Below are 13611 nucleotides of genomic sequence, written 5' to 3' on the forward strand. Positions count from 1 at the left end.
GTACAGGAAACTGAGAAGCACCTTATTGCTCAAACATATAGGTCCAGATGAACTGATCCCCAATATTCCTGCCTTTAAGGGTATATAAGCTTTAGTAAAGTGAAGAATAAAGGATGGAGCTTTGCCATGTCTATGAATAAAAATAAAGGAACACATAACTACTAACACATCATCATCATTACTGACACAGGCCTCTTTGTTGTCTATATTAGTCTCAAACTCTTGGTCTTCAGTGATTCAAAAATATTTTTTTATTGTTAGCAGAAATATTTTTAAATAAAAAAATGGGTGCACCTTGAATTCAGAATGTTAAATCAAATAGATCAGACACATAAGGTTAGAAATCATCTGGTTTCTCTTATGTGAGAGACCCAGAATACAAGTAAATCAGAGAGCAAAATAAAAGACGGATAATAGGAAACAGTGAGATAAGTGTTTGGACAATGGGAAGGGGACTAAGAGATGGAGACAGGGATGGTGGGGGAAGGTACAGAAACCCAAGATGTGTCACGTACACATACCGACTACTCAGAGTGAATGTGTTCATGATGTGCTGCAAACAGGTACTAGTAAGATAAAATTTAAAAGACTGCTCTAACAGTCTGGGTTCTAGGAAGAGTAGCTGATTTACCCAAGATCACACAGCCACTGCTTCTTAGGTTTAGAACTGGGATCTGATGGTTTGAGCTTCTAAGTCAGCATTCTTTAACAAAAGCATCTGTGAGAGCTCTCACCGAGATTTGGAGCCAGCTTTCCCGCTCCCATGGTTACCGCTGGGATGCAGGGTGCTTAGGTAGCGTGGCAGGTGGTGCCAGGCCATCAGTGTCAGCATCACTGTGGCACCTCCATGCACAGGGTACCTTAGAAGGGGACGTGCTGGATCTCTGGCCTCAGTGGCTGTGGCCCCCTCCGTGGCTGTGGCCCCCTCAGTGGCTGTGGCCCCTTTGCTATGCATGTTACAGGCTCACAGCCCTCTCTATCTTGGCCACAAGCTTCAGTCTGTGGATCTCCCCCCTCCAGCACTCTCAACTCAAATTACAATGCCACACCCAAGCAAGGCATCGTGAAATGAAGCTAGGGGCAGAGAGACATGAGAACAGCAGTTAAGGCTGAGCACAGGAAGTGAGGAGAGCTGGGTTGAGGGAGCAACCATGCCTGCTGGCCTCCTCACACTCTTGTCTCTCCCTGGATGACCGGTGTAGACCTGTCCTTGGTGGCAGCCTTCAGAGGTCTGTGTCATCAGCACCACCACAAGGGATGCTGTACCACGGTACACGAGCATTAGTGTGTCTGTTTGCAGATGGAACTCAGGGATGTTAGGGGACTTACCTGAAGTCACACTGTAGATCCCAGGTCTGGGACTAGAAGCCATGGCTGTTTGGTTCCAGTGTGGTCTAGGATGAAGGCTTCTGTTTAGAGTGGGACTGGTTAAGGTGCAGATTCCAGAGACATGTGCGAACAAAGCTTATGCGGAGCGTAAAGTGAGACACCAGCTGCTGAGATAATCCCATTATCTTATTTGATCCTCTTAATGGTCCAATGAAACATATAAGTGGCTACAACACATACAGACGAGAAGGTAGACACAGCATGAAGGGTGTTTTTCCCAGTCATGCCAGATGGCAGGCCCGGAGTTGAACACGGAGCTGACGAGTCCAGTTTCACTGCTCCAGTGCCACAGGGACCTTCCTTCTTTACAGTCATAAGAGTTGGGTCTCCTCAGCATCTTAGGAACACCAGGGTGTGCCCCTGGTCTCCATGTCTCCTGAAGGGATACCTGGGATGCCAGTATCCAGAATTGCATGGAAAACAAACTATATTCGAAGATGACAAATACACAGCTGTCTTTTTAATGCCAGAATTTCAATCTGAGGAATACGTGCATCTGCAGCTCCTGTCACCTTAGTCTCACTTCTTGAGCAGGATCCCCACTGGGGTCAAGCTTTTCTTTGAAAGACGCTCTCAAAACGTCTATTTTACCCTAGAATTCCCAGCAGTCACTGTGTAATGATTGTAACCACTGAAACTCAACAATTTTGGCTTCAATAAAAAAACTGCTGTCTTTAATATATGGAATAATAACTTTCAGGAATTCTGTGAATAAGCTCATTTTGACAGCAGCATTAATATCCTTTCCTTGCTGTCTAAGCTTGGCTTGTCATCATGGTAACAACTCCCGTGAAATTTCCAGGGTCCGTAATTACAGTTATAAATCTTAGGTCCTGCTGATGGTGCAGGCCAAATTCTAGTCGTCTCTTATTTTCGTTTTTAACACCAATTTTTCAATCATTTGAATTACAAAATAGACTTTTAACATTTTAAAAACTACGGAAGTGTTTAAAATCAAATGAACTATTTTCCTTTCATTCCCTTCTTCAAACTACCATTATAATTACCATAATTTGTCTTTCCATGTTTTTCTTTGCCTTGACGCATACATTCACCCTCAACAAAAGAAGATCATCATTCTGTGCATTACTTTGTAATATGAATTTTTACTTAACTAGGCATGCTGGACAGCTTTCCAAATCAACACATTCCGTTCTATCTTAATCGTGTTTCATAATATGAATATACAATCATTTATTCACCAGTTCTTCCTAGTTACACTTCTAAGATGTCTCTATTTTTTGTTACTGAAGCAATGTTACAATGCGCATGCTACACATATGTCCTAGGCACCGTCGGATAAATTCCTAGAAATGAAACTTCTGGGTGCAGAACTCTGAACTTTTACCAATCTGTTGAATGAATAATGTTACCAATCTGCTGAATGATATTTTATAGGTTTTACTTCTGGGTTAGAGAGTATGTACATTTTAAATTCTCATAACTATTATTATATTGCTTTCCCAAAAAACATAGTAATTAGAACTGATGGTATTTCATTAGTTGAAGGCAAGACACTGTGTCAACAGGTGTTACATAGCTGCAGAGTCCTCAGGAGGGCAGGAGATCCAGGGAGAGCCACAGCTCTTGTAATACTCCCAGGAGAAAAACCTAGTGTATTAGTTTACTGTGTCTGGGACCTGATACCCAGTCCCAGTAGTTAAAAAAGAGGAGGGCTGTCCACTTTCCAGGGGATTGTGCTCACAGTTAGCTGACTCCAAGACAGAAGCGTCATGGCAGAAGGGAGTGAGAGAGTAAAGCTGCTTGGGCCATGGCAGTGTGGAAGCAGCACAGAGGAGCAGCTCCAAAGAGAAGGGGCACAGACCCCGTGCAGTCCTGGAGGTCATGTTTCTATGACCCGTGAAGGTGCACCCAGAAGTGTACTCTGCTCATTTCCTTAGTGTCTCCCAAGCCAATCACTTGACACAGTTAAGCTTATCGACAACATACCATCCCTTGTTCACCTTGACAACCAAACACGTCTCCTTGAACAACACTTAATCTTTAAATACAACAACAAATTAACAATTTCATAAAACATGCGGCACCTATCCTGTGTACAACCAAGAACACCACTACCCTTTCCCCCAATCTCAATAGTTATAGTATTTTTCAAAAATCCAAGTCCAAGTCTCTTCTGAGACTCAAGGCAAACTCTTAGCTGTGAACCCCTGTAAAAATAAATTAAAAATTATATAATCCTAAAATATAATGGCACATGCTCAACCTTCCCATTCTAAATGAAGGAATGAAAATAATAGGACCAAGACTAGACTGAAACACAACAGAGCAAATATTAAGTCTCATCACTTCATATCTGGCATTGAGGACATATAGTGGTAAGATGTGAGATCTGGTAAGATGTGAGATCCAGGGAGCAGTGGTAGTCCCACAAGCATAGCTTTGCTGCTTGCAGCCTGCATTGCCTCTCTCTTGGGCTGGCTCTGCTCACTGCCTGCAACTTTCCTCTGCAGAGGCACCACGTTCCTAGCATCTCCACCTTCTTGAGATCTTTACTCCACCTTTGGTTTAGTTCCTACTGCTTCATGTATCTGTCTCTCAGGAGTACATTGCCTGGCCTCATAGGTCCTGCTTTAAATATGAAGCCTCTAAACCCCATAGCATTTTCATTTTGCATGCCTGAACATCACAAATATATAGATGGTCATATCACTGAGAACACACATGATAGCTGGGCCCCCTTGGATCATGGCTGCAGCAGCCTCTAAGGGCCTGGCTGGCTGAGCACAGTGAGATGATAGGGAACCAATTCCCTAGGTGACCTTTCTCCACCAGGGGCTTATCTCAGATGAAGGGTCCACACTTCTGCCCTGTTGAAGCTATGATTGTGAGATGCCATTAAAGCATCTTTCCTCTTATCTCTGTACAAAGTTCTTCTTTTAAAATGGTGCTGATCTCTTCAGCAGTGACACCTCCTTTGGCTCCAACTTTATTTGTGGTTCCTTTTGTACCAAAATCTGTTTCAAAAATTTCTTCTCTGGTTTTTGCTCCCAATGCTCACTGTAAATCTGGCTACAAGCAGTCAGCAGTAGCATGAATGTTGGCTTGTCTTGAGATTTGCTCTGCCAAATACATCAACTCACCTACCTGAATGTCAGTCTATTTAAATTTCTTTTTAAGACATTAGTGTTTCTCTTGCTTCATTTAGTTTCCATTTGTCTGATAAAGTGTCTGAGTCAAGCACATTGGCTCCCTTCTTTTTTTGTGTCATTCTATTGGTTTTCTATTTTGATAGAGGACTTTAAACCTCTAATTTTTATTATAATTATTTGCATTTTATTTTCCTTCTTAAATATTATTTTATGATTACCTTTAATTATTTTTATTTTCCATTTTCTCTTTTTTATACTTCAATGTATTAATGAGGCTTTAAAATATCTTATTCTCCATGAATAATTTATAAATTTTACTATTCCTATTTTATTAGTAATTCTTTAAACCCATTTTCCAGGCCATCTAAAACTATTTTCTACAGGGGCCGGGGAGATGGCTCAGTAGAATAAGCACTTCCCTGGCAAGCACAAGGTCTGAGTTCAATCCCCAGTTCTGCCAAAACAACAACAACAACAACAACAACAACAACAACAACAACACTATTTTCTATAGCGATATACTAAAATTACATAGTATACCTTTCATCAAATGCTTCCATATCTCATTCTAAACATTTCCTCACCCACCTTCAATTTAACCCTTTTTAAAATGTTTTAATTTTACTTCCCCCTTTGTCCTTACTCGAAACCTCATCTCTTGCATGTTAATAATTTTGAATTTTAGTTCCGGGATGTTATGAAATGCTTTGTTAACCTGTTTTGACTGTTCTAAAATCCTTTCCAAGTTAATACTGTTGCTTATCCTCATGATATTACTCACTTAATGCTCACTATAAACTTATAAGAATTTTTGCTCGCCACTATTTTATGTGGGTTTATACTACTTTATTGTGAAATCATTATTGTAATCTAGTTTTTATTTTGTTTTGTAGTAATATCCTTGAGTGATTTGTTTAGAAAGTGTATTTAGATGTTATGATTTTTGAGCTCAAAGCTATCTTTCCTGGTCTTGGCATTTACACGCCATACTGGGTGGGCAGAAGATCTTGAGTTGAGCATTTTTCTTGAGGAGCTTTCTTGTTTCATCACATCCACCAATTTTACTGTAACAGAATAACATTAAATTATTTTCTTTCCTTTGTAAGTAGCATCTTTTCTGTCTAGAAGCTTCTTTTCCTCAGTCTTCACAACTCGACTGCCATCAAAATGCATCTCTTTTTCATTAGTTTGCCTAGAATTTGGAGGGCCCTCTCAGTCTGAAGATGTGCGCTCTTTGTTTCCACAGAGCAGTTTTCTTATGGCATTCCTTTGATTCATTTCTCAAGTGTTTCTGTGTTTTCTAACTGTATATGAGGCCCACAGCTTTGACATCTATGGATGTGCCAGTGGTTTTCATTTCTTCAAGTCTTCGTTTGTCATTATGCGATGCACTATTTGCATTCATTTATTCCAAATGTTAATTCAGTTCTTATCAGTGACTACTCAAATTGATGTCTCTATTAATTTTTTAAACTCGGTGTTTTTTCCTTCCGGTGTTTTCCTCCCCCATCTCCTTAAGAGGTCTCACTATATTCTGTTGTTATTTTGTTGCTTGTCTGTCTCTTCTCTTTGTTCTGCTTCCCAGGAGCCACCTGTTCTGGGTTTTACTCCTGAGCTTTTTAAGTGAGTTATAGTTTCACTTTGCCTTCTCTTACCCACTTGGATCAGGGCACTGCTATGCCTTGAAATTGATGAACGGATGGGTGGTAGGAGACAGAGTTGGAGATGTTGATCTAAGCTTTGACAGCCAAACGAAATAGAGAGAAAATGAGTATGTCTTCACCAAGGCGTGGATAGCAGGGCTCTGGTTTCAGGGCTGTTGAGAGAAAGGCCACCCTTTTATGACCAGCTCAGTTCACCTGGAGGCTGCTGGCACCCTTCTGATGAGGCAGCATTTTAAAGACAGTAAACTGCGGGTGCGGAGGGGATGCCCGTGTCCACTGCTGTGCGGAGTGTGTTCACACTGTAGGTAAGGCCCCAGCAGGCGGCAAGGAATCTGTGGTCCTGTCCTGGACTCTACTAGAAATGCAAACCTTCGCTTTAACTTGTCCCACCTGTGACCTCTGAGATGCAAACAATGACCCCTGAATCCACTTTTCCTCCTCTGGAGAATTCAAGGGTTTATATTTATCATCAGTTTCCTTGATTCTCCAGGGCACCCTGCTCTTTCTGTTCAGCTGCCCTAGCATGTTCCTGGAAGGGTGATGTGTTTTGAACACACTCCTAGGTCACCCTCAGTTTCAATTTCTGAGTTTTAGGCCAAAAGAGGATTATGGATTTTGCTTTGTTATGATTTGAGTACAATTCGAGGAAAGGATCATCAAAATGAGTTGGAATGTTTATATAAAAAGATTATGTATGTGTTAAAATGGTCATGTGAAAATTTATGTATAGATTATAAAGTGCAACTCTTGCTCAGTACAGAAAGAAATTTTTTCCCAAAAAACAAGTTTGAGAGCAACTTGGAAAGTGACCTCAAAATTATAAAACTATCTTATTTTCTTATTTCTCATGTAAAAATCTCAATATTTTATCTCCAGATAGTATATCCACACTTGGCATATCTGGTACCCATGTATATAAATTCTATCGTCAATTTTCCGACAGAAATGTCCAATTAACAGTCAGGCTCCGGTTGGCCTTCTTGTCATAGAGCTGTACTGGGAAAGGTCACATGATAGAATGATGCTCCTTTAAACCTCGAAGATCTCTCTTTTGCCTTTGTTGTATTCACAGATCGCCTTGGACACCAGCTACTGGACTGCCATTAGCCACGTCTTCATCTGGGGCAGCTTGGCTGCTTACTTCATCATTTTGCTTACAACGCACAATAATAATATTTTTGGAATGTTCCCAAACCAGTTTCCATTTGTGGGTGAGTTCTTCTGTCTTGTGCTTTGTGCTATCACTCATTTGTCTTTTTAACATATTTTTGTGGGGCTGTATGGGGCTGGAAGTGACCGCTGAGCCTTTGTCCAGGAGCTGATTGAGCCAGGCCCCTGAGCACTTCCAGACTTCAAGGAGTTCTGGAAGGTCAGTGTCTGCTGTCCCCACCACGTGGAGAAGGCTCGGGGGGGGTAGCAGCTTGGAGATTGGACACTGCTGCATCAGTGCCTGCGATTACGCTCCGCACTTAGCCAAGTTTCAAGTGCCGGCTCGGCCACGCAAAAAGCTGCGTGACCCTGCGCAAGTGTCTTCTCACCGCTCCATGTCTTTTATTTGTGAACTGGAGTTATAAATAGTTCCTATTGCCATAAAAAGCTCTGAGGATTTACATATATAGCACATACAAAATACTTGGCATGTACCACGGTCCAGGGTACATTTTCCGTAAACGTTGACTGTAATGATAGTGCTTAATGTTATTCAAACAGTTGTGTCCTGATTACCATTTGGGACAGTATGGAAGGATTGAACAGGGTAGCTAAGAGCACCTTACGAGCCCTTACACCTCAAGATTCTGTTATCCCAAGAGTACGTATACCCTGAAGAGGCGCAGAGTGTGCTTGCACTGCGGTTCCACGTTGCAAAGTGGTTGCAGTGACGCTTTGCATGCTCTTGAGTGTTAAGAATAAGTAGGGAAGAGTGATTTTTTTGAGTTTATCTCAACAGACCAGAAAAGAGCCATACACCATGATATTCTTCTTGAGCTCAGTCAAGCAAGACTGGGACTCGCATCCACAGTTTGGGTAACTCAGTTCAGAAAACGATTCGTAGAAGACTGATTCACGCAGAAAACGTTGAGACAAACCAATTACCAGTTTAAGTGTTTCCATTTATGACAGAGTACCTGGAATTCTATTTCCATTTAAATGCACACATACAACTTAAGAACATTTTCCTTCAACTTTTGCCTTTCCCTGCATGTATCTGGAAATCTTTAAATTGGACCACTCTTACTTAACATGTAATGTTAATACTTTGTTTACCAGAGATTCCAACCATGGAGAGACATGTTGGTTATGAATCAGAATAAGCTGGTTAGGAAAAAAGGCAAACTATTTTTAAGCATATATATGTGGATTTCTTGCCAAGTTGGAAAGCTCGTTGCATTGACTAGGAAGTCTACAGTCCTGAGCGAGCATGGGCTTGGAATGCTTGTGCAGGAGAAAGTAGTTTGTATGTGGACCTCTCCTCCTCTGCTAAGCACATGCCATCCTGGGAATTAATTACAGAGCTCCAATGAGACATTACAAAAGTTAGATCAACAATGAGGTTTAAGGAAAAAAAGATTTTTTCCTTTAGTAACCAGCAGCATACGGGAGTGTGGTTTTACAGTGAAGCTTGTTTTGCTCAGCCTTGCCTGGGGGTTCTGAGCTTCAAGGAGCCCAAAAAGGCTTTTAATTTATTGAGTCAAGTTTATTTCTGCTCATGGCTGAAGGCAACTAGAGTCAGCTACTCTTTGGTAGGTGGCTTCTATTCACCAAAGCCAGAAAAAGCAGACATACTGACCAGTAGCCAAGCTCTTGTGCCCACAGCCCACTTCAGTGGTGTGAAGACTCCAGCCCTGGAAGTGGAACAAGGGTGTTGGGGTATCATGAAATCCCTAGAAGATGCACAAGAACAAAAGCTTCTTCTGGTGGTAGAAGTAGGGTTGATGGCTTCCCATGGGATTTGTCTCTCTGCCTCTCTGAACTTTACTGCCTCATTTAGACAAATGTCCAAGAGTGTGAGATGAGAATTGAAGTAAGGAAACTGGCTTTAGGCTTGGATGTGAGTCTTGCTGTCTGCTTGCCCTGGATGTTGGGTGGCTCCATTGCTGGAGCCATTGGTGGCCGGCAGAGGAGGGTGCTCTTTACACAAACCAGGCACCCCGTGCTTGCCTTGGAACTTGAAGTAGCTCATAATCTTTGAGGCAGGTTTTCTGGGGCCATTGCCTGGAATTTAAAAATTGGCCCTGCGGTAGATCCAGCTCACCTTTTATTTCAGCCAGCTGATCAGGCTATTATTTGAAATGATGCCTGCATTCAGAACATTTATTGAGAATTTTAAGAGTATGATTTTATTTAAGAACCCACAAAGGTAAACAGCATCTTTTGAAGATACAGCCATACCTCAGTCCTCCTCACAAATCCGTTCCAGAACTCTTGATAAGCACTGATACCAGTAAGTAATGAATAAATTTTTGCCATAAGAAACAATGCAGTTAGGAGTAATTTGTGAACACTTCCCAGAAGGCTCGCATTTTACTGAGCTAATGGTAGCCTTTTAGGCTTATGGGCTCCACTCTTAACCTTTTTTGCAACTCACGGTTACTTAAAATGCCCAAAAGTACAGACAGTAAGGAGGAGTCTGAGCTTGTGCCTGTTTGCAAACTACTGAGGTGAGCACGGAGCGGTGGAACATTATTGTCAGGACAGGATCATACCGGGTCTGACGAGTTCTGCGATCCCGAGTACAGAGGTTTGGCTGTGAGGCAGGCACTGTAGCCAAGGGATCTTGAGGCGGAAAGAGGGAGTTGCGCTTCCTGAGTGGCTCTGGACTGAGCCTGGGTCCCAGCATGCTTGGCTCGGCCTGGTTCAGGGTGAGCTTGCTGCGGGCCTTCTCCTCACCATCACCGAGTACTCGGTGCCTGGGGACGACACCCCCATTCTGGCAAACAGTCCAAATGTCATGGTTCCAGAAGAGACCTTACCCGTCCTGAGCCTACTGAGAAACCAGTCCTGTTTATAACCACAGGGTATATTTTTCTTTAATCACAGGAAACATACAGAATTCTTTGACCCAGAGATGCATCTGGCTTGTTATTCTCCTAACGACTGTGGCCTCAGTTATGCCCGTAGTGGCATTTAGGTTTCTGAGGATGGCTTTGTACCCAACCCTGTCTGACCAGGTATGTGGGGCGTGCTGGGTGCTGAGTGCTCGGAGCCTGGTTCTCGGCTCTCAGAATGGTCTTCTCCTCTGTCTGCTTGGAAGCCCAGGGAGGGGCTAGTGGAATTCCAAAGCTCAAGAACCCACAGGGTGCTTGGCATCACATTGGGGCAGAAGGAATGAAGAGAAACTTCTGGAACAAGTGCGGGTGGAGAGTCAAAAATTACAGATTAGGTGTTTTTAAAAGTGGTTTTATAAAAGAAGCACATTGGAATTAGCTTGGACAAACGCTCCAAGAGAAAGGCATGCTGTGGTAAAGGGTACAGTAGGAGGGAGCGAAGAACAGACCAAGTCAGAGGCTATAAATGTAGAAATACACAAGCAGATTGAGAAATACAGGGGACAGATACAAGGGCAATGTCAGCATGACAGATGGATCAGGAAATGCAAAGTAGAAGGAAAATAGGAAGAACAGATTATGGAAGTATCTCAACTGGGAAGTGAGGTGAGATTCTGGGATTTCATGAGATGAGGATTATAATCCATACCTAACACTGTGTCTTGTTAGGTCAAGACACAGATAGGAAGAGAAGGGAAGACAGACGAGACCCACACATGGAGCCATGCATGCCACAGGAAGGGCAAGCATCCATGAGGATCTGGGATCAGGCCAATGAAGCTGGGAACTTTACTTGTTCTGGCCATGCTTGAGCTCACCAAGATATGGAGAGCTTATCACATCTGGGGCCCTTACATTCTGCAACCCAAGTACAAAACTATCCCTTCTGGAGATTCAGAGTCCCTATCTGTCTTCTTTCTTTGTGCTTCTGAGCTACTACAAACCCAGAAAATGATGGATAGGCAGAAAAAAATAAGTTAATGCCTGTCATTCCTATGTTTAGTCTGATGGCAACTTTCTGCTCAACAACTTTCTTCTGATACACAAGTCAGAATCCCAGTGATTTGCCAAATCAGAGAACAAGGTCATTCACACCAAGCCTCTGATCTTTTCCTCTTATGCAGGGAAAGGAAAGAAATGCTGGCCACCCACTCAAGTGATCTTGAGCCCTTCAGATGACCACAAAAATTCCTAAATAAATCAAACCCCTGATAGCTCTATGACATACTGACCTAACAGAAGCATTAAAAACTTCTGTCTCATTTCCTACATTTTCTTCTACTCCAGTTGCTGGTAGCTGTTGGGCCAGAGAAGCTCCACAAAAGAGGGATGCACCATTCTGGGGGAGTAAGACTATAAAACTAGAGGGTGTGTGTTAAAAATCTTTCTCCATATGAGCATGTACTGTACCAAGCATACACAGGGCTCTGGCTTCTGTCCCCAGTACATATTCTTCTGTGCAGTTAAGGCATCCAACGTGGAGACAATAACGAAGTTTATCTGAATGTGTCCTGTTCACACAATAGTTTCTTGATTTGCATCTTCTCACTCTGCCTCTGTTCCTCCTTAGATCCGTCGGCGACAGAAAGCTCAGCAGAAGGCAAGGCCTACAAGGAGGCAGAGGCCGCAGACCCGTAGGTCAAGCTCGAGAAGATCTGGCTATGCTTTCGCTCACCAAGAGGGCTATGGAGAGCTTATCACATCTGGAAAAAATATGCGAGCTAAAAATCCACCCCCAACATCAGGGTTGGAAAAGCCACTTTATAATAGCACTGGCTGGCTTGAAAATTTGTGTAAGAAAACCACAGACACATTGAGCAGCTTTAGTCAGGATCAAACAGTGAAACTGTGAGTCAGGGTGAATGTGAGCCGCACAGATCCTTCACTTCAGCGGGGGCTGAATTTCTGCCGCTCGGGGAGGACGTGGGGCGGGCTGGCGCACTCAGCTGCAGTCTCGGGCACACGGCTGCCAACGCCCGTCAGATCAGGGCGTGCTGTACGGGAAAGCAGGCCAGATGGTCACCGCCAAGCTGCAGTTGGATGGGCCGAGCCTTGCTGTTTGAGTACGGATTTTTATCAACCTCGATATGAGAGCTTATTTATGCAGAGAGCCTCGAACATCTGTGTAGACCCTGAACGAACCCCCAGGTGGACAAGCGGGTGCATTTGTAAGGTGTCTACCGAGCTGAGGGCCACAGTTGTTGACAGAGGAACTGTGTACATACAGGGCCAACTTTCTTTTCTTGAGGCTCTTCCAAGACAAAGTTCTGTATATGCCAAGGTGCTTTCAGATAAAGGGCCACGTATCACTCCTTCATCTTCACTGAGACCGATCTGTTCCACAGGGACCCAAATCCCTTGCACGCCTAGGAAGGAGAAAGGGTCCATCAGTCCCAGGGTGAGGTAGCCTAAACATGTTTACAACAAGGTAGACTGGTCACTTGGTCAGATTTATTCAAAAAGCTCTCAGACTGTGTTATGGGCAGACATGCCCATGAACTATCATGGTGCGCTGGAGTAAGTATTCTAAATATGTTTCAGTGACTTCTCTTTTAAACTCAGTAGCAATTTTCTCACCGTTATGCACACCACGGATGGAGTCAGCAAAACATTGTTAGTTCACTCTTTAATGATAGTGTTCCACATAATCTATGGGCAAATGCGCCCCACATTTCCAACTTCCATAACTTGAGAATGCAAACAAGTCAGTAGATAGTCTCTTCGGTTGCTACTTAAATACTCAGGTCTCACACATTGATAACCAACTGCCATGCTTATACTTCTAACATATATACCTATGTTGATAAGGTTGAGGTTGTGTAAATGCTTCAGCTCAAATTTTTAGTCTACATGGGAGTCACCAATGTGTTTCCTGGAAAGGACCTGAGGAAAGTTTGTGTTCAAAGCCCAGCACTGTTGCTTCTGGCCTCTTCAAGCTGGGTACGTAATGTGCCTACTCTGAGACTCAGTGTCCTCCTCTGTGAAGTGAGGACCTACTTACTACCTACCTCATAGGACTGACAGCGTCAAAGCATGGATTCTTTACTCACTGAAAGCATAACTTAATCCTCACATGAATGTGTAAATCAAGCTTCATCAATGCATCATCAGAGTAACAGAGAAATCTGAAGGGAATATGAACAGCTGGAATCTCAGGACTCAGGGAGGAAGACTTTGGTGAATGAGATCGCTAAGAACGGCTTAAACCTCGATAGTAGAGGGAAATAAAATTACAACCTCAGGAGAAAATTTCTCTACCAGAAAACAAAAATTATGATACCTCACTGATTTTCTACAAATGAACTTCTAACCTTATGGGTTCCTTAATTGGATTCTTATTGAATTATTGAACAAACAAAATTGTATTTCTCAAGAGTCTGGTGATTCTCAGAAAGGTTT

At 42.9% G+C, this 13611-nt stretch overlaps 1 protein-coding gene across 1 annotated transcript in view; it reads left to right on the forward strand.

Annotated features, from left to right (window-relative positions):
* Atp8b4 (ATPase phospholipid transporting 8B4 (putative)) overlaps nucleotides 1–12580 on the forward strand; it is a 255715-nt gene extending 243135 nt beyond the window's left edge. Inside the window, exons 25-27 of the mRNA XM_023724062.1 lie at nucleotides 7239–7377; nucleotides 10205–10335; nucleotides 11783–12580. Coding sequence (XP_023579830.1) covers nucleotides 7239–7377; nucleotides 10205–10335; nucleotides 11783–12064 — 552 coding nt within the window. The 3' untranslated portion in view covers nucleotides 12065–12580. The remainder of the gene's footprint in view (nucleotides 1–7238; nucleotides 7378–10204; nucleotides 10336–11782) is intronic.
* The last annotated feature ends 1031 nt before the right edge of the window (nucleotides 12581–13611 follow it).

Source organism: Octodon degus, unplaced genomic scaffold (genome assembly GCF_000260255.1).
Source record: "Octodon degus isolate 3935 unplaced genomic scaffold, OctDeg1.0 scaffold00105, whole genome shotgun sequence".
Lineage (NCBI taxonomy): Eukaryota > Metazoa > Chordata > Mammalia > Rodentia > Octodontidae > Octodon > Octodon degus.